At 33.2% G+C, this 22,240-nt stretch overlaps 1 protein-coding gene across 4 annotated transcripts in view; it reads right to left on the reverse strand.

The window, feature by feature from the left end:
• Positions 1-22,240, reverse strand: part of ANKEF1 (ankyrin repeat and EF-hand domain containing 1) — a 61,387-nt gene that overhangs the window by 20,278 nt on the left and 18,869 nt on the right. For 2 of the 4 annotated variants that reach the window (XM_074287861.1, XM_074287862.1), the window contains exons 2-5: positions 11,072-11,447; positions 9,278-9,477; positions 8,185-8,334; positions 7,389-7,512 (exon numbers count right to left, since the gene is read on the reverse strand). In XM_074287861.1, the coding sequence (XP_074143962.1) occupies positions 7,389-7,512; positions 8,185-8,334; positions 9,278-9,477; positions 11,072-11,417 (820 nt within the window). In that variant the 5' untranslated portion in view covers positions 11,418-11,447. Of the gene's footprint in view, positions 1-7,388; positions 7,513-8,184; positions 8,335-9,277; positions 9,478-11,071; positions 11,448-12,430; positions 14,727-22,240 lie in introns of those variants that run through there. The other 2 variants (XM_074287860.1, XM_074287863.1) reach the window with 2 other exon arrangements.

The following is a 22,240-nucleotide window of genomic DNA, read 5'->3' on the forward strand; positions in this document are numbered from 1 at the left end:
ATACAAAACATTTTTATATTACTTGTGCTGTTAAAAAAAACACAGACTAAAAAAACTCAAGAAAAATGAGTTTTATTTGAATAAAAAAACTCAAAAAAATAAAGAAAAGAATATTCAATTCTTTTGGGGGGCATGGATAGCATTTTTCATCATAAGTTCTTCAGAGTTGTCTTGGATCACTGCATTGCTATGAATAGCTAAGTCATTCACAGATATCTTAATATTGCTATTACTTTGTACACCATAATTTTATTTTGAATCAATCTTTCCAGGTTTTTCTGAGAACATCCGGCTTATGATATCTTATAGCACAATAGTATTCCATCATAATCACATAACACAATTTGTTCAACCATTCCCCAATAAATGGGTATGCCTTTTGATTTCCAGTCTTTGGATGTCCCTTAATTCTTAAAAGCTATCCTGGGAAATATTGGCTCTGGCTTCTCTTATCAAGCTGTAAATACTTCAGTTAGTGTCTCAGTAATAGGAAGTATCTCTCTGTGTATAATCTAAGTATTCATCAAGCTATGCATTGAGGCTAGAGAAGATAATCACATAAAGATTAGATACTAGATAGTGAATTATTTGGCTATAACAAACACAGTTAGAACATTTTTCAATTACTTCTTTTAAGGTGTGGTCTTCATTGATGGAAGGCTTACTCATACCAATCACAATTATATTTTAAAAAGGATGCAGATTTTATGGTCTAAAGTTTTTAAGATAGTCATGAAATTGGTTATTCTTCAAAGATCTTAAGATCAATGAAAAAAATTTCTAAAATGAGCAAAAGATACTCTCATCAATAGATAATATGACATTGTTTACACAGAACTAAACTGAGACCTGTTGAAAACCTTAGGTTAAAAAGGCCAAGATCTCCCACTGTACCTAGGGCCATCTCTAGTCACCTTGATCTGTATCCTGCCACTTACCCAAATGGCTCTGGAGGGGAAAATGAGGCAGGTGACCTTGACCAGCCTTCCTTCACCTAAATCCAATTCACTTGCATGTCATGACATCACCTTCCTGACATCATGGTCCTCTTGCAGAAAGAAGGACAAACAACACCAAGAGAGTCAAGACACGAGTTCAAATTCTACCCCAAATACTTACTAGGTATATTGTGAGGAAAATAATTTGCAATTCTGATTATTATATTGGAACTACTCTCTTCAAAAAGAGTAGAAAATAAAAATATTTACCCTAAAATACTCGAATAAAACAGTGAAGTGAGCTACTAAAATATTTTGAGATATTATAAAGCAAGATAAGTCTTTCAGAAATAGCAATACCTAAAAGTACCAAGAATTATGAAGAACATTATATTTTATTTGTGCATCTAATGATCTGAAATATAGAGCTTTCTAAAAATTCTATTATTTTTTTAACATGCTAGTATTACTCATTTTAAGTAAAATTTAACCAGAGAATAGAGTGAGACTCTTTAAGAAATGAGAAAATGAAAACTATGTTGGAAATTGGTTCATACTGATCAATTAGTCAAGCAGCATTTTACTGAGCGTTTATTATGTGTCAGGTACTATGTTTTAGTGATAAAATAATGGCTTCCAATATTCAGAAACAGAAATATAAGTGATAAATGGGATAGTTCCTGCAATTCATGGAATTACTAAAACAACAAACAACATATTTAAGGATTTATATTGGAATTGTACCTTGAAAATTCTAGAATGATTAATACCCTTTCTCTAGGCACTCCATTTCCAGACTGCAGACATCTCATTTGTTGTCCCCCCACCCCCACCCCTCATGTTTGGAACTCTCTACTCATCTCCGTCTTCTGGCTAAAAGTTCTCCTACTGCAAGCTTTTCCTAATCCTTCTTAATTCTAAAGCCTTCTTTCTGGGTTGTCCTCTATTTACCCTATATACAGTTTATTTATGATAGTTATTTGCATATTGTTGTGGCCTTATTAGATTGTAGCTGCTTGAAGCAGCAAGGACAGTCTTTTGCTTGCCTTTGTATCCTCAACATAAGTCCCTAAAACAGAATATATAATTAGTTTTTATTGACTAACTTATTAAAATCCCTGAGAATGCTGGTTTTTAGAAATATTATCAGGGATTCTGTGAAACATTTTTCTTTTTTGCCTTTTGTATCAAAGGGGCAAGGCCTGTGAACAAAAGAATGAAGTCTTGGCTGACTTCATATTTTTTCATACACTTGTAAAACATTTTGGTTCATCTTTAGAAATAGTTGTATCAAATCACAAAATAAGCTAAAATGTTAAATGCTAAGCTTGATTCAGGGGGAAAAAATTAGCTTTAGTTAAGAAAAATTTCATTAAGAAAGCAAATGCCAGAAAAAGTAGAAATATCTGACAATAACAGTATAGAAAATGAAAAGATTAGGGAAATTAATTTGGAAAAAGTTAAATTCAGTAAGGGGTTATTTTTCCCCTTCTCTTTTTTCCTCCTTTCTCTTTTTTAAGCATATTTTCTAAGAACTGTGTAGTACTTTCTATTTATAAATTTAACAATAGTATAGAACATGGAATTAAAACAAAAAAATCGATTCTTCATTTTAAGGCCAATGTTGTCTTTTTTACTTAAATTTTCAATTCTTTGTCAAACACTAACAAAAAAGATGCTTGATTTCTTACATGAAGTCTTTCCTGATTATCCCAAATGCTTACTTCTTCCTTTTCTTTTATTTAACAACTTATATTTATTCTTTATATTATTCTTATATATGTTTGTACACACACATATACATATGTGCCATATATATATACAGACATAGTACATATAAATATAAATACACACATGTATATTTAATGTGCATATATAAACTTGCCCCTTCCTTGAAGAGATTATTTCTTTTTTTTGGTATTTGTTTACTTAGTGCCTAGAGTATATAGTGGTTTTCCAATAAATGCTTATTGACCGACAGAGGCTGCCTAGCACATAGTAGGTCCTTAATAAATACCTGCTGATTGGTTAAATTCAGAATTTTGCAGATGCACTCAATTAAAAATGAAAAACAATAGAAAATATGCTAGAGTAAATTTAAACATTTTATACTGATATACCATGTATTCATTATTTATGTATTACGTCCACTAAAAGCCTACTCTGGTATATTTCATCATCAGTCATAGATATATTTTTGACTACTTAAAGACTGTACCATCAAAGTACCAGATGATGACAGGTTTTATCAAGATGGGAAAAATATGAATATGGAACAGGATCAACTATACCTGCTGTCTAAAACCTAAGCCAAGTGAAGTTTTGTGGATGTTTACTAACATCTATTCAGGGATTATAATCTAATCTGCATTGGGAACTAGTGTCCATATTTTAAAAAAATCTTATATTCTTCAAATAAATTCTTCAAACATTCTTCAAATTATATTTCTTCAAATAAATCACAATTAAATTTTAATATACAAAGTATTTTATATGCAAGCCAAGTTATACTTGATTTTCAGTTGTTCTTTAAAATTGACTTTAAACGTAAAACCCAAAAAGCTCATCAGAAATTTTATCAAAGTTTTCAAAGAATAGTGAAATAGTGAAATATGGACTATTGTTCTGAATTTATTTCTTCAGTGGTTCCCCCAAAACACATATATTATTAAATCATATATTGTGTGTTGAGTATTAAAAACAAACTTCCAAAATTACTATTGAAATTTATGTACTCAGAAACTTATTCAGTTATTCAATGGCATTTTAACCCTTTATAACTTCTGCTGAACTAGTGAGATGAAGCTCTTATCTTTTAAAACGATATTAATCTAACAAAGTCTCAAGAGTAGAAAAAAATGACAGACTAAACTAAAGAATCCCTTTTATTAAACATTGGCAATTGTAATCCAGCCTTTGCATGAATATTTTTAAATAAATCCAAACTATCTTTTGGATTGCTATAATTGTTATTATCTTAGTTGAAGAAGCCTAAATTTGATTCTTTAAAATTAACACCAATTACTACTAGTCCTACTACACAGCGTCAACCAGAAAAGGTTTAAATCTACTTCTCTGTGATAAGTCAGATATAACCTTCAAGGTACATCTCCTTTTCTCTAGGCAGAGCATGATCCAGTTCATTTAAATGATCCACCTATGGCATGATCTCAAAATTCTTCACAATTTTGATCCTCCTCCTCTGGACTCTCTTCAGCCTAATAATATTCCTTCTAAAATGTGGAGCCAATTTAGATACAATTTGCCAATGAGGTCCAACAAGGCCAGATTACTGGAAACTACCCTCTTGGATACTATGCCTTGGATACTATGTCTCTTCTTAGACAACCTAAAATGCATGATTGCTTTATGATGTTTACTCATATTGAATTTATACTTCATTAAAACCCCAAGATAATTTTCAAATTAGTCACTATGTAGCTATATGTGCTCAAGATGACTGCTGATAACTCATATGAGATTTTATACTGGCACCTATTAATATTTTATTATATTGAATTTTGACCTCTATTGTTGTTAATGTTAATTTGTTTTTTTTTGTTGTTGTTGTTATATATTTGTTTGATTTTTATCCCAGTGGTATTATATAACATTTTGGCATACTTCCCAGGACTGAGTTACTTAAAAACATAATAAGCATATCTTGTAGCCTTTATCTCAGACACTGATTAAAAAAAAAAAAAAAAAAAAAAAAAAAAAAAAAAACAATGAAAATCCCAATTATAAATCTTACAAGCTGACTCGGAACATTAATGACTACTTTTTGGCTATAGCTATTCAATCAGTTCCAAAATCATCTAATAATACTCTCTCTCTCTCTCTGTATGTATGTGTATATGTGTGTGTGTGTGTGTGTGTGTGTGTGTGTGTGTGTGTGTGTGTGTGTGTGTAAAACTAGATCACATCTATTCCTCTTATCAACAAACATGTAAGACTTCATTATATGTTTTGATGAAATTATATGATACTACAGCATTCTCCTGATGTACTTGTTCAGTAAATATATCAAAAAAGGAAATGTGGCTGACCAGGAAAAACTTCTTATTCTTTAGAAAGACTGTCTTTTTGTGATATTGAATTTTTTCTGAGATATTCTTTAACCTTCTTATCAATAACGAGTAGAATAATTTTGCAAGGAATTAAACTCAAATTCATTACTCTTATTCTGAAGGTTCCACTCATTAGAACCCTTTAACTCACAACTGTCCTATCTCATGCTTTGTATTCACCACATACTCTTTTTTTCAAGGATTACTAAAGATAGTTCAGCAAACACATTTACTGGTTTCTTCAATATCTTGGGTTATTATTTACCTATATGCGATAAATTTTAACTCATTCAGGTAGCTGGATGCTTTCTTACTATCAAGCTTCTTATCCTGTATTTCAGTTCCATATTTATTTTTGTTCTATCTTTGAAGCAAGAAAGTTCAGTATATTCTATTGTCATATTCATATATCTTAAGCCACCCTAGTATGCCTTCTTTCCATAAATATGTGGATTTTAAAAAGTATTTGTTTTCTTTATAATATTTCTTTATCAACTCAGGTCATTCTAAACTTTAATGTTGAAACAATCCATATAGAAAATGCCATGATTTTATATTCATCATCTTCTATCCACTTTTATTTCCATTTTTTGTATACATGTTTCAAAGCTTAGATTGAACAATTATTTCCTTGGAATATAAGTTTCTCTTTTGACAACTTCCTTTTTTAATCTTCACTGGAATTATTTTATATTTTGTCTTTAATTTTCATTATTGAGAATTTTGATCCTTCCTGGGCTTATTTAAATTTTAATTGATCAGCCAATTTCAAGAGGCTTAAAGAATGGAGCTTTTCTTTAATCTAGGGTATATGTCAGACTGTGCCTGGCTTCCCTCTCCCCTTATCTATTACCACTTCCAAATGAGGTTTCATCTCTATTTACACAACTAGTACTCTCTTTTTGGTGATAATCAGGTCCAGAATGGCTAGTTTTGTTTCTTCCTACTTTAAAAAAAAATGAAATTTTAACACAGATTTATCTACAAAAAACTCTTCTTTTATTTCCCAACATGACTCATATGGAAATGTTAAAAATGAATGTATACATATCAGATTGATTGTTACTGTGGGGAAGAGGAAGGGAAGAGGAGTAGGAAGAAAAAAATATTTGAACTCAAAATCTTACCCAAAAAATTGGTGTGATGGAAGGGGCTCTTTTCAACAGCAAGGTGATGCAAGTCAATTATAATGACTTGTGATAGAGCCATCTGCATTGAGAGAGAGGACTATAAGGACTGAATGTGGATCCCAACACAGTACTTTCACCTTTCTTGCTGCTATTGTTTGCTTGTTTGTTTTATTCTTTTTTATTCTCCCCACTTTTGATCTGATTATTTTTTTTTTGTGCAGCATGATAAACGTGGAGATGTTTAGAAAAATTGCACATATTTAACCTATATTGGATTACTTGCTGTCTAGGGAAAAGGAAAGATGGAGAGGGAAGAAGAAAATTTTGGAACACAAAATTTTGCAAGGGTGAATGTTGAAAACTATCTTTAAGTGTATTTTGAAAAAGTAAAAGGCTATTATAAAAAAAGTTGAAAATCATCTTTACATGTGATTAGAAAAATAATATACTACTAAAATAAAATTAAATAGAAAAAAACTTGCCTTGTTTTCAATTTGGATCTATAATTTAATAGCTCGCTGTTTTGTTGTTCAGTCATTCAGTCATCTTTAAAGTCATGTCTGACTCTTTGTGACCCCTTTTGGGGTTTTCTTGGCAAAGACTGGAGTGAGGATTTTATCATTTCCTTCTCCAGTTTATTTTACAGATGAGAAAACTTAGGCAAACAGGGTTAAGTGGCTTGTCCCAAGTCACGCAGCTAGTGTCTGAGGCAAGTGTTGAACTCAGGAAGATGAGTCTTCCAGATTCCATGTCTGGCACCCTATCCACTGAATCAACTCACTGCTCTTTGTAAAGTAAGTAACTTGCTCCTTAGAAACCTCAGTTTCCCAATCTGCAAAAAGATGAGTTAGGACTCTATAACCCTCATAGACTTTATGTTCTGTGATATTATGACCCACCTCTTCTGGCTTTACACTACTTTTATTGATTTCTCCATGACTCCAACTTTGGGTATCTTCTCTTCTTTCCCACTTCTCACATGTTTTTTTGTGGTTTCTGTCTTATCCCATTGCTCCATGAAGGCAGGGATTGTCTTTTTCCTTTTTTGGATCACCAGAGTGTAGCACAGTACCTAGCACGTAGTTGAAGCTTAATAAATGTTTATAGACTATTGATTATAACTTTTAAAGTTTCTTTCAACTCAAAAAACTTTATGATTCCGTGATTAAGACTTGATAATTGAATACTTATATAGTAAAGATTATAAATCGACAATTTACATAGCTACAATAAAAAGTTAAAAATTTTACCTCGTTGAGTTATAAATTTACAGCAGTCTGCAAAACCACCCATGGCAGCATAATGGAGTGGTGTATTTCCATTCATTGCAATAATCCCCAAATCTCCATTATAAGCAGAAATAAGCTTCAGGATCTAAACGAAAATAAAAGGTTTTAAAGGAATATAGAATACATAACAAAGGACACAGATGGAGTTTAATAATTGTTTTAATGAAGTAATGAGCCTTTAAGAAATTAGGATGTTAACTATTAAAACTAGGGAGAGGAATTTTAATGGGCTGAAATTGTTTTTTCAGAAAAAAATAGCCCTTATATTCTTTCAATTTTGTTATTTTTATTTATTCTATTTAATTTTACCTATGGATTACTATTTGCTGGTTCAATTACATGATTAAAATTTTAAATTTAGAAAAGTAATGGAACTCACAGAAGACATTTTGTAAAAGTATGATAATTATAACCAGAGTTGGAATTATTGAAATATGTAGGTCCTTTCAAATTAGCAGAACTTCAAACTTTGTTACAGTTGAGCAGACTGAGATAAATTTTCAACCAATTATAATAAATTAAACAGTCACTATACAACATATAAGTGAGCAACTGTATAAAAGAGGTAATGCTTTAAAAATTTTGCCTGAAATTGTTGCAAGTGTATAATCTTTTTGGGAAGTCACAATGGCATTTAAGATATACATAACTCAAATTTTTAAAATCTCTGTTTACTAAAGATATTATGTAAATCCTGGGAAAAGGGAAATATAAAATCTATGGTAGGAATTTTAGAAGTACTTATCAAGATTATTACATCAAAAAAGCCTCCTTTGGCAGCAAAATGTGAAGCATGTTGCCTCTCATTGTCATAAGCATTAACGTCTCCTCCTCTTTCAAGTATACCTCGAACCACATCTATCTCTCCTTCTCTTGCAGCTTCCATTAATGCAGTTCGACCTGTTGACTAATATTGAAAAAAGCAGGTAATATTTACCTTGATTATACAAAGCAAGTCTTTGCCACTAGATTGATTTTAACTTCATGCTATATAAAGCCCAAAACATAATATCCTTTTGAATATAAGATTCAAAGATTCAAAAACTATTAGATCCTTGGGTCCTAAAATTTTAATAAGTACAATTTATATGACAGTGATTAAGCCTAAAAAAAAGAGACCTTAAATGAATGGTGTCAAAAAAGGAATGGCTATAAGAAACTAATGTTAAGGAAAGTATGTGTTGTAAAGTTGTAAACAGCTGATCAATAAATTGGGATAGAAAAAATAATGAAGTTAATTAAATGAAAATTAAAGAGCCTATACCTACTTTAAAAAAAGTAAATTTTGAAAATACTCTAGTACCATAAAATAATTATTATAATATAAGGAAATAAAATAATAGCTAAATTAAAACCTGAGTAAATGTTTTTTTAGTATATAAAAATAGCAAAAAAATTTACTTCTGTTGAAATATAATTTATGTAAGTAGTCTTTTCTCTTTTATCATTTTCTATTTTTCTGTAATGATATTTTACTTTTATGTAAAATTTTAATTTTTTTCTAAATAAAGGTTTTGTGTGTCAACTTATAATGTTATTAGTGAAGGAGGACTTTTTAAAGAAAACTTCCTCCACCAATCAGGACAACTCCTCTTCTTCAAATTATAATTTTATAGAAGTATCTAGGAAGTTATAATATTAAGTGACTTGTTCAGGATACATTATCAAAAATAGAATTTGAATATTCACATACAGATTAGTAGAAATAGCTGCTACTAATCTGAGTTTGGTATCTTTACTCTAAGCAATTAAAATTAGCTTCTGACCTCTTAATATTTCTATATTTAAACATTAACATTATACTAATATAGTATGTAAAGAAAATAATATTTATCATAATATTGTCATACCGAATTGATTGCATTTGGATTGGCTCCTTTTTCCAAAAGTCTCATACACACATCTTTAATTTGATGTGCTTCTTCACAAGCTTTAAGAAATACTGGCGTTCCTTCAAATGTACAATTGTTGACATCTGCCCCATTTTCCAGGGCAATCAGAACACAACGATAGTGTCTTTTGGTGGGCAATAAGCAGTAAAACAGAATCCCTGTAGAAAACCAGAATCATATCACTGAAAAAAACAGTATTAGTCTGCAATGCATCAGGTTCTGAAATGCAAAGAAATTTCAAATGTCAGTAAATGTAGCATATATATGTGTATTATGTATTTAATATATGTATGTATGCATATATGCATGTGGGGAGATAGGTAGGTGAATAGATCAAATCGACAGATAGATAGATGGATGGATGGATGGATAGACAGATAGATATGCTTAAGCTGATAAGGCCAGACAGGTGTTCCACAGACCAAATCAGATCTCCCAAATATGAATTTTATTAAATATCTTTCAGCAAAGGCTTAATACCACAACTTTATTTTACTCATTTACTATCATTATATAAAAGGATTCTGTCTCTAATTATAAATTACTATAAAAATTTTCTCTGTGTTTAAGATTACTTCACACACAAAGGAGCAACTGACCTTAATGGTTTTGTAGTTTTGTTAGCTCTTTTAGACCACGAATAATTCTGCCAACTCACTCATGCTTAAAACCAGTATAAATTGCTGGGGCTTATCTGGTCTATTTCTTGGTAGATTGAGTGCTGAAAATCCCCTACCCAGAACTACTTAGAGAACTGACAAGGGGAATAATAAGATGCCAGTATTTGGATTGTTAACACAGAACAAGAGGCCCAATTGACAATTAAGCAAGCCCTTTTCAGACAGAAGAGACTATAACAAAGCATTATTACAATGATTATTATTACAAATTATTTACAAATCTATTAAAAAAACAACTCAAATGAACTGGAATGGAGTACCACAACTAATTCAATCTTTTTTTGAAGCCTAAGTTTAAAGACTTGAGAATGGCCTAGACTATAGAGCTAGTATGAAGAAAAGAAACATCCTCAGGGACAGTACTGGCTTAGAACAATTCTATTAAAACTAACTAAAACATGGAAAAGTATAAAAATCTGGACAACAGGATTGTTAAATATAATGGTTCCTGCTGCTGGAGAGATTAGGCTGGTTTACTGGATTACTCAAGTTTAAGAGTTCTGAGTTATTACAGGGCCAAGTCTGATACTAAAAGAGCCACATCACTACTACTATCACCTACTACTGCCCAGAGCAGAGGCCACAAGACTGACCAATGTAGAAAATAGAACATGTAGGAAAATAGAGCAGATTAAAGCTCTTCTGTCAATCAGTATTGGTATCTAGCCTGTGAAAGGCTAATGTATTTCCAAGCCTGGGTGAAATAGGGGGATTCAGTTTCAAAAAAATAAAATAAAATAATGAGTATGTTCTTTGTCATTACAAATATAGGACAGAATATCATCCCATGTAATGCTGACAATTTCCTGTTTAAATTTAAAATCAATTAGTACATATTAATTTTTCTAGTGCTGACTTCTTTTACCCTAAAAAACAATTCAAGCTAAATTTTTTACAGAATAAATAAGTATGGTAAGATTTTGGCCACTGGAAAAAGCATTGAGTAAATTGCTTAATGATGAAAATGTTAAAATCAAGGACACAGCTTAGAAAATGAGAAAATGCTGCTTCTACCTCTTGGGATCTAGCTGCAAATATAATTTTATGTTTGATATTATGATGGGATTTTTACCTTTTCCTTCATTATCAACAATGGTCATATCTGCTTGTGCTGCAGCCAATTTTTCCATAGTTAAGTCATGGCCCAGCTCTGCAGCTCTCATAGTTGGAGTACATCCCCTTCGGTCTTGCACATCAGGATGAGCTCCTAGCTGAAGAAGAAAGCTGACCATATCAACATCATTTGAGACAGAAGCCAAATGAAGAGCACTAACACCATTAGTAGGCTCAGTGAAATTAATAAGTTCAGGGTATCCCATTTTGGTCAGTTTCTCTATCTGCTTCTTATTTCTTTCACGAACACATTGAAGAACTTTATATATCTGCAAATTTTCAAGTCTCTTATCCGCTAACGCCATTCTTGATCAACTTTTTCCTAAAAATCGTTTCTAGATTTAAGAAATGGAAATATAAGATCATTAGTTTTAATCATTCCGTTTTATTAAAATATTTTTATTATCTTAAGAACTATTTTTTCTCATTTTGACAGTGCTATCATTTTATTGTGTAACCCGAAGTTAATATGCTTGGGGAAAGCACATATAAAAAATAATACCTAAGGCATTTACCTTCATTTTAATACTTATCGAAAGTAATAGATAATTTCAAAAGTAGAAGATACTTTAATAGTCACCTAATCCAATCTCAATCACTACTTGAAAAAGGTCCCATCCCTTCATAATTCAGCCACAAATTTGATAAAAATACATTTGTTAAATATCTATTTTATGCTTGGTGCTGGAGAAAAAAGACAAAAAAAACCCTGTCTTAAAGGAGTTTATGTTCTGACTTTAATAAAAATATATCCTATTTTCCCAAATAGAATTTTTTTCATCCTATGGGGGTAATTATTTAATTATCAAATTAAATCTGATTTACTGTGCTATTTAAACAATATATCTAAGTTAATTACTATGCTTTTAAATGTTCTTTAATTAAAAACACCAAAATATGGGTTATTTCATAATTTTAAAGCACTAAGTAACATCTGGATCACCACTTGCTTCTTTCACATGGGACCTCCAAAAACAGTAATCCAGGGCCTAGGTCCCCTGCAGGTCCGAAACCATGCAAACCAAAGCCTCACAAACCCTCAGCAATGTAGTTTCTTTTAACAATCTATCTGAAGAACTAATTAGCTAAAAAGCAAAGACATTTAATGAAAGAACATAGTAAGAAAATCAAAGTAGCAATGGAAAATTTTGCCCATAAATGTCAGAAACATTTATCTATAAACACACACATTGAGAAAAAGATAATTAAGAATCAGATAATTAAGAGTCACATATAGGTGTGTACACAAAGGAATACACAAAAATTCATATTTAGGGAATACAAGATGCCCAAGGACATATGTGAAACAGCACCTCACCCTCCAAAAATTCAGGGTTGTACCACTGTTTTCTGTTGCTCTTTTTGAACGAACTTCATTTGGGGTTGAATCTGGGCATCATGTTGTATCTCTGCTGCTCTTTGTCTTTTCCTCCAATGCTTTTCTGCCAGATATGTCTTGTGATCATTGATTAACATTATTTCTACCTTCTAAGTTTTAATTCCTCAGGGACACCTGCCAGTTTCTGTACTCTTAAGATATAAGAACTGGAAAGTTTCTCCCTAAGGAAGGATGATAGTTTTTTAGTCAGAATCTCCATGGCAGAGCACCCTAATGACCCTCAATCAGGACCAGCAACCCCATCATCTTCACCTAGGGTGAGATAATTCAGCTTTGGAATTGAGCCCGTGACAGAACTGCCATCCATAGTGACTGGAGGTGACTTCATAATGGACTCTCCAAAGGGTAAATCTATTAATAGAAAGATTTCTGACTTGGACTTCTCTTATCTAGTCACTAGTCTTTGACTCTTATCATTAGACTAGAACTAGAGCCTAAATCAAATAGATATCTTGCCATCTTTCTGCTGTAAATGAACCCCATCTACCTCTTATTCAGAAAATGGTTCAATTCTAATTTGAGATCTAGGACTGAACTACCTGAAAAGCCCACAAAAGCCTCCTACCTTAAAGAGCAATCAATAAAAAGACTTTATCTTTATTAAGCCTTTACCATGTACCAGGCATCGTGCTAAGCAACTAGAGAAAATTTTCTTCCACTCAGAAACTATGTGATTCAGAGTCATAGAGTGTCCAGTGTGAAATTTCCCTTTCAATATTACCATTTCTCTCTCTTATACACATCTATATGTCTGCCTAATTCCCATGTTCCTATCTCAACCTATCCTTTCATTTCATTGGGCCCAATGCAACCTAGGTTCTACTGTGAACCAGTTACCTTTAACGTTACTTTTCTTATGTTCCTTCTGTTTTCCTGAAATTCTTAAGTCTGACACCTCTTAAAAATCACTGGGGCAAGGATCACTTTCTCTAAAAGCCAACTTTGTAGACTAAGAGGAGTAAATATGTTTCTTGTTCTTTCCCCTGATATTTCTTGACTTTCACAGTCACTCAGCAACTTGTCTTCTTTGTGGTTCACAAACTCTATTACCCTGGTGGTTATAAGGTACTGGATTCCAGGTCATTTTGCTTCTTTCCTTCAAGAAACTCAGAGCCTGATTAACAGCCTTCAAATCTACTCCAAACTATCATACTTGGGGACATCAGCCCAAATATTCTGGTTTTCTATTCACCAGCCTCCTTAAATGGAGGGATAGTCATAAATTAAAGTCAAACCTTGATCCTCATTAACACCCACAAGTCACACATCTCCATAATCAATAACTTTAAAATTCTCCTGAACAAAAATCCTTATTCCCTCTTTCCCTATGCATCTCATATCAATAAAATTTCTGTCTTTATCAAACCTCTGTTCCTTCCCAAGCATCAACCCTACTCTAGTTTCATTCCCCTTCTTTCAGAATCTTCAAATCCCCCATATATTAACCTGTTGTACATATACTGTCCTCTACCCATGAATCACTTATTTCTTTGTCTAATACTTTTCATTTCTTTCCAAACTACAGTCCTTCCTTACTCTTGACAATCTCTTTCACTCATAATCACATCCTAGAGAATAATCCCACAGGAAGCCATACAACCCCACTGACTGCATCCCCTTCAAGTATGTTATTTAGGTTCTTATTTCTCTTCAGAAATTCTTGTTTTACAGAAAACTCACATATGAAAAGTGCTCACATGGTGATCAGAAGAAACAACACAAGGACACTCAATATCTCTCTGAAAATGTTGGAATCAACTATGTAATAGGGGAGAATCTGGAAAAGGACATCTCAACATGGTGTGCCTTCATGAAAAACAAAAGTGCTGAATGAAGCAGAATTGCAGTACCTCAAAAGAAAGGCAACATAGTCAGATTTAGAAACATCTCTACTCCATGTGGTCATATATACTATTTTTGCCCTATTAGCTTCTAAACTCATAATGGTTTGTTCAGCCATAGTTAGACACACTATCCCTTGTACATGGGGATATCATTTTGGTCCTCTTCAAGAATTAAGGACAACAATGAATCAAAACCATTCCAAGCCTCCTTTTTCTCTCATAATCAACATGATCCCTCCTCTTGCCTCTCATCAGAGTACTTCAAATATAATGCTTAGGACAATAGTTGAACTGGGAAGGCCTAAATTTTTTTTTAATTTTTTAATTAATTTTTATAATTATAACATTTTCTTTGACAGTACATATTCATAGATAATTTTTTTATAACATTATCCCTTGTACTCCCTTCTGTTCCAAAAATTTCCCCTCCTTCCCTCCACCCCCTCCTCTAGATGGCAGGCATTCCCATACATATTAAATATTTTATAGTATATCCTAGATACATTATATATGTGCAGAACCGAATTTTGTTGTTGTTGCAAAGGAAGAATTATATTCGGAAGCTAAAAATAATCTGGGAAGAAAAACAAACCAAAACAAAACAAAACAGTGCTCACAGTTTATATTCATTTCCCAGTGTTCCTTTTCTGGATGTAGCTGATTCTGTCCATCATGGGAAGGCCTAAATTAATCTCCACATACTCCCCAATATGAAATAGGGCTGTTAGGAGTCAAGAAGCAATGGGGCTGTATGAATTAACTTGCATCAGGTGGACCCAACTATAGACCTTTTGGGCAAGGAGGATAGAAAGACAGTTTTAGGACTTTGTCAAGGAATTCCTGTGACTTGAAGGAATGTCCTTGCTGATTGATTTTAAAATTCTTTCTGATTGTATAGATGGCTCTCATCATCACAAGATTATTGGAACTAGCCTGATTCATCTCATTGTTGAGAAGATCCATGTCCATCATAATTGATCATCATATAATCTTGTTATTGCTGTGTACAATGATCTCTTGGTTCTGCTCATTTCACTTAACATCAGTTCATGTAAATTTCTCCAAGCCTCTCTGAAATCATCCTGTTGATCATTTCTTATAGAACAATAATATTCCATAACATTCATATACCATAACTTATTCAGCCGTTCCCCAATTAATGGGCATCCACTCAGTTTTCAGTTTCCACAAACATTTTTTGCACATATGGGTCACTTTCCCTCCTTTAAAAACTCTGGATATAAGCCCAGTAGAAACACTGCTGGATCAAAGGGTAAGCACAGTTTGATAACTTTTTGAGCATAGTTCCAAATTGATCTCCAGAATGGTTGGATCCTTTCACAGTTGCACCAACAATGTATCAATGTGCCAGTTTTCCTACATCCCCTCCAATATTTATCATTATCTTTTCCTGTCATATTAGCCAATCTAAAAGTTGTGTACTGTTACCTCAGATAAAAAGTATTTTTAAAAGAATTCTTTTTAAAGAAAAGAACCCTCAGAGGAGTTTTAGTAATTCACTGTATCATAGAACCCTGAGCAAGATGGCCAAACTATCCATACTTCACTATTTACAAAATTCCTTTGCCCTAATTTTATGACTCAAATCTCTCTCAATATGATTCTCATTCTCTCTCTTTCACTCGAAGCTTAGAGGAAGGGGTGACTTCTGCTCAAGGTCAACTTACCTAGGCAATGTGTAGCAGTGAACAGACAATATACTTAACAGTTAAGAAGACCTAACTTCACGGACAACTTCATGATAGTGGATAGAGCAACTGCCCTAGAATAGGGAAGACCAGAGTTTAAATCCAATCTTAGACATTTAACACTTCCTAGCTGTGTAACCTAGCAAGTCACTTAACCCCAACTGCCTTGCAAAAAAAGACCACCTGAGTTTAAATCCTGCTGCAAATACTTCTCTGTATTATCCAGACAAGTCACTTCTCTGCATTATCTAGACAAGTCACTTCTCTGTTTCCCATCTATATAATGAGGCAGCAGAACTTCCAAGACCAATTCTAAATTTATTATTCCCTTATTTGTGTCCTTAATCAGATATATTTATAAATGTAACAATGTAAATGTAACAACTAGTTCTCCCCCCAAAAAAATATGTTGCACACACTTTTAATCTTCAATATTAATATTTTCTCCATCATTCTCTTGTCTGATCAAGAAAAAAAATTAAGTTCTGATTTGTACTACTCTCAATTTCCAAGAAATGACCACACTGAAAATTTAATCATCAGCTCCAAAACAAACAGATTCTAATTCAACCCTACCTTATTTCAAATTCCCTGACTCATCTCCTCTGGAAGCTTGAGCTTTGACCATTCCCCTCTGTTTATTTACTAGTTCTTTTCCTCCTGAGTATAAACCTGTCCAGATCATTCCCATTATTAAAAAACCTCTTCAAGTGGCAGCTAGGTGACACAGTGGATAGAGTACCAGCTCTGAAGTCAGGAGGGTCTGAGTTCAAATTCAGCCTCAGAAACTTAACACATCCTAGTGAACCTGAGCAAGGCATTTAATCCCAATTGCCTCAGCAAAAAAAAAAAAAAAAAAAAAAAAAAAAAAAACCCACAACAACCACCTCTTCATTTGCCAAGCTAGAAATATGTATTTCCTTTCCCTTTCACAGGCAAACTTCTATACACCTTCATTACTTCCTCTCTCTCTCTCTCTCTAAATTCCCCTCATATTCTTCAGGTCTTTGCAATCTAGCTTCCATTGTAACCACTCAAATGAAGCTATTCTCTCCAGGTCTTTAAAGATATCTTTATTGTTAAATCTAATGACTTTCTTTAGTCCTTATCCTTCTTGATCTAACTGAAGCTTCTGATACTAGTAAATACTCCCCCTCCCGTTTCCTGGATAATTATCTCCGTCCTAGGTCCTTGTAACATTGCTCTATTATGATTCCTGTATCATTCTATCCCATTTATCTCACTCTTCTTTTCAGGATCACTTCCATGTCTTACATGTTTTGAATATAGATACTTTAAGACTCTCTATACTCTCTGTGATTTCATAAGCTACCATGGTTTTAATGATCATTTCTATGAAGATAATATTTAAATCTATATATTCAGCTCTCAATCTCTCTCTTTAATTCTAATCTCATTTCAAATGCTTGCTAACTACTTACTGTCACCTGCATTAATAGATCTTCCAAATTCAATATATCCAATATTGAACTCAATATTTTCTCCTAAATAATAATTAACAAGTTTTGGCCTGGAGTATCTCTTGCCATATATATGGCATCATGAAGAACAATCATGAACTGTGGGATAAAACAGGAACTACAAACATTTCACATATCTTACTGACCTTAACAGTATAGAAATTCCCCAACCACCTTGTGTCTTAAAGAGTGAAAAGCACATATAAATAAGATAGTATAAATTATTCAAAGACATAAAATATATGGTCTTATCCACTGTTGCAACTACTTTAATTTTCCTTTCCAACCACTTCCTTTTTTTATCCTGGATGTATCAATGTTTGTGCAGAAACTTTTTACTATCAAGAAATCAAACATATCTATTTTAATCTTTTATACTTGCCTTCCATCTCTTGATTTAGCTTAATAATAATTTGTCTTTTGCACATTCATACAATCCTGGGGTTACATGTAACCTTAGGGATCATCTCATCCATTCTCCCACTTTTCCATAAAGGAAGCTCACACCAAGAAGATAAGCAATTTATTATATACTGTGATCATTAAGCTAGTTTTTGACAAACTGTGGCTATTTGTTTGCTTTCCAGATAAATTCTATCAATTTTTAACAGGTCCCTTTTTCCATGCTTTTTATTTTCTTTTTTTTTGCAAAATTCAGAGTATGGAGCGGCATTACTTGGAATAGACGGTAGTGTTCAATTATTTATTTTGGAGCAAAGTACTAAGCAACTTATTCTGTTCATGTTAAGGACTAAATCTCGAGAAATTTGAATTCCTGTCAATTTTTAAATTAATATTATGCCTCCATTGTCCTAACTTCCTAGAAAATAGGCTGAAATCCAAATAAGAAACTTGATTTCTTGGAATGAAGTAAATAACAATAGATCTTATTTTATCATATGTCAAACAACAATTAAAAACAAATCTTCAAGGCATTCACATGTAATGACCAATAATAAGAAGGATGAATGGAATAGTCAATGAATATTAGAATTTGGAAAAGGGGCCTGAGAAGTCACCTAGTCCAACCTGGAGAACTAGGAATTGTCTACACAAAAATCTCCATAAACTGGTAATACTACATCATCTTTGCTAATAGACCTATTTTGAAGGGGAATTCCCTATTTCCTGAAGCAGTGGACTGTATTTTTTGCACATCTCTAATCTTGGGATTCTTCCCCCCACAACACAATGTAGCTGATGTAGTTACAAAAAAAAGCCAAGAGTAGTTAAAAGAGATGATGACATGTTAACATATGAACACAAGTATTAACACCCAGTGATCCCTTTATGAAGTATGAACACCTTTCTCTGAGTTAATCATAAAGGGCAACAGGATTATCTGGTTTTAAAAATGGGCTACATTGTCTTGGAAGCTTCAGCAGCTCCAGATAGTACATGCTAACATCTGCTTGTGAAGCAGGTAAGGAAGAGGAGATTTCTCTCATCTTTCCCTCTATAAATTGTAATGGAGCATTGAAGGAGAACTACACTAGAATATACTGTCTCCAGTTATGAGCAAGAAGCACATATTTCAGAAAGACACAGACAAAAAGGCTGTCATTTAAGGCCAAAAGCAAATCAAAAAAAGTGAACCTGGCTGCAGAAAGGTACAGCTATATACAGAAGTGAAAACTAGCCCTGGCAATACTGGGTCAAGCTAGAGAGAAACACTGGAAGATTATTTGAATAACATACCTCTTAGAAATGTGCCAAGCTCAAAGAGCTGCTTTCTGAGGACTGAAATGCAGAGAAGGAAAAGTCCTATAGTACTAGAGTTTGTAAATTGTCTAAGCTTTTGAGTGAGTGCCTATTTTTTGCACAAAAGTTGCATATATTTGTGGGAGATGGTGCTCCCCAAGTTTATGAGGAAGAATGTTCTATAACTAATGATTTTACTGCAATATCTTAGTAAATGTCTTGTGTCTAATTGTATTTCCTTGCTTATCATAAAAGTGAAACATATTGGTGAGGGCTCATTGAGTTCTACAGTATTATCAAAACATTGATAAATGGATGAGCTTGAAGAATAGAAGACCTGAGGCTTATCTTTCTTTTCTACCTTATTCATCACAAAGAAATTATAAAATATAAAATTATAAACCCTTTAAAATCAGGGTTTATATGTAGGCTTATATGTCCCTATTATCTGGCACATCTTAGATACAGGAAACATTTAATAAATATCTGTTGAATGCTTTGAACCAGAAAAAAAAAAAAAAATGTAAGTTATAAACCGGCATCAAACTGGCTCCTTCTATGAAAAGAAAATAAATATTTTCTTACCAAAGCAAGAAGTTTCCTAAATTGAGCACAGGAAGTTGAATTTTGATTTCCCATACCAGACAATACCAGACAATATTCCTGTCAAATTTAGATACTTCATATCAAAAGCATTCATATCTTGACTTCCATTTTAAATTTTAGCAATTTACAATTAAAACACTTTTTGGATTTCAGGAATCTGCTCCTCTTCCCAATCTGATTCTCAATTGCCAGGAGTCATGATCCTCAAAGGTGCTTCCTCCTTCAGGTATGCCATATGGTCTGTATGTGCCTCTATTGTATCAATTATTCATTGAACTTTCTTAAATCAATGATTCCTCAAACAGTTAGATGGAGTAATTGTCACTCCATTGCTTAATTGTTATATGTTATGTTCTATAACCAATTTTGGAAGGTGTGAGTAGGTTGTAAGGAGGTCAGGGGGAAAGGATCCTTTACTTTTCCTCACAATGGCTTCTTCTATTCAATTTTTCCTGGCGTGAAAATCTCCCAGAACTGTTCAAATTTAACTAGAGCTTTGCAATATAAAACCACCAAAGAAATGGGCAACTCAAATGGGAAGCTTTTCTCACACTAATCAAGAGAAGTATTTGAACCTTATAAAGAAATCAAAGCATATATTCATTTTTATAGTTAAATACTCCATTAACATCTCATGATTGCATTTTGGGTCCCACTCTGTGATCATATCAATTAGAGCTCAAAATGCTCTCCTCCACATAACTTTATCAAAAATTTTGAAAAATCAGAAACAAAATTTTTGATATTGAATTGAACATCAAGGCAAAATAAGGTACTATGCAAGAATTATCACTTGACAACTTTACCATTATCATTTTGGGTGGCTTAGGAAAAAAATTCTTTTACAATAAGGAAAAAGATAAGTAAATAATTAAGTCACCAAATTTTATTTTCTAGATTTTTCAGTCCCACATAAGAGGAGTAGAAATCTTTGTTTCTCTTATGAGCAATTGAAAAATGAAACTGAAATTGGTATTCTATCTGCTAATTATTTTTCAATTCAACAAACATTACCTACTTTTTTTGTGTATGTTAAATACAGGCAGAATCCCAAACTGGAAAAATGCTATTTCTAACCTCATGGAATAACATAGTGGAATAAAACAATGTTTTGGCACAGTTCCCTTCTAATTGTCCTGCCTCAGTTTCCCTTAAGTTGTTCTGCTTCAATCCCACTGGTTGCAATACTAGCATTCTCTCCTGATCATTAGGACTGATATAATTAGGGCTGGCTACACTAACATTATAAACTGTAAATGTTTCATCCAGATAAGGAGTAAGACCTTCTATCTTAAACATCATGACCCCAGACCTTCCCTACTTATCAAAATGTCCAGTGCCCCCTCCATTCTGTCATTGTTGCTCTTGATCCCAACTTATTAGAATGTCCTGTGCTTCCCCCTACCCTGTCAGAACTGGATTGATAGTTCATTCCGGTTCACAGTGCTCTGACTCCACCCCTGCCTCAGTCTACCCAGTAGCTTGGAGCCACATGTATATGTTATTTCATGGGAACCTCACATTCCTGGCTAGATGCTTTGAGAAATCAGCCCTGGTGGCAACATGCCTGCAGCACAATCTCTTCCTCTCAAAAGTATTAAAAACTCTCTAATCTCCATCTTGTCTCAGTTTCTCCAACTTTACATTTGGAGGTCTCACCTAGATATGAGATAAAGATTAGAGACTTTTCAGTTCTCCACCTGGGGCCTCGGGAAGGCAGAGAATCTGGGTTCTTGACCTAGAAAGGCTGGCCCTCTGGATTTCTCCACAGTCTCCAGAAAGAGAGCAATTTTCAGGTACAGCCAAGCCCAATAGTGGACACCTTCAATTTGGGCCATAGGAGAGTTAATTCTGGGTGTGTCTTACGGCATAATCTGATCTGTTTATCTGTTCTGTTTGTCTGTGCTAGCTTCTGGATTCTCATTATAATAAAACACCTATGGGTATTGACTTCTGAGGACTGTGCACACTGGACTCAGTATGGTACAACAACTCTGGTTCTGAGTACCCTTGGGAGACACTATCTACTTCTCTGGGCATTCTCTGGGAAGGCACGAGAAATGCACCAAACTAGAGTTTGGAAACTTAAAAAGCTCCATTTGTCTTCTGGGAGGGGGGGAAGACTTTAGAGCTGCAACAACTTCCCTCAGGGATTTACTAAGGTTTCCAGATAGCCCCTTGTTCTGTATATGTTAAGTGTTTTGTTTAATGTTGTAATTGTACAGTCTATGTTTGTGTGATTTGTGTTCTGTGTGACTTGTCTGTGTTTTGTTGGTTAAAAAGCTCTGTTAAAGTTTTAAGAACAATGATTAAAAATTGGTCATTTCAATGCTGCAATTGTGCTTAGTATAAAAATTGCTTGTGGGTCTCAACTTCTTAACCTTTTGA

Source organism: Sminthopsis crassicaudata, chromosome 2 (assembly GCF_048593235.1).
Source record: "Sminthopsis crassicaudata isolate SCR6 chromosome 2, ASM4859323v1, whole genome shotgun sequence".
In the NCBI taxonomy this organism is placed as follows: Eukaryota; Metazoa; Chordata; class Mammalia; order Dasyuromorphia; family Dasyuridae; genus Sminthopsis; species Sminthopsis crassicaudata.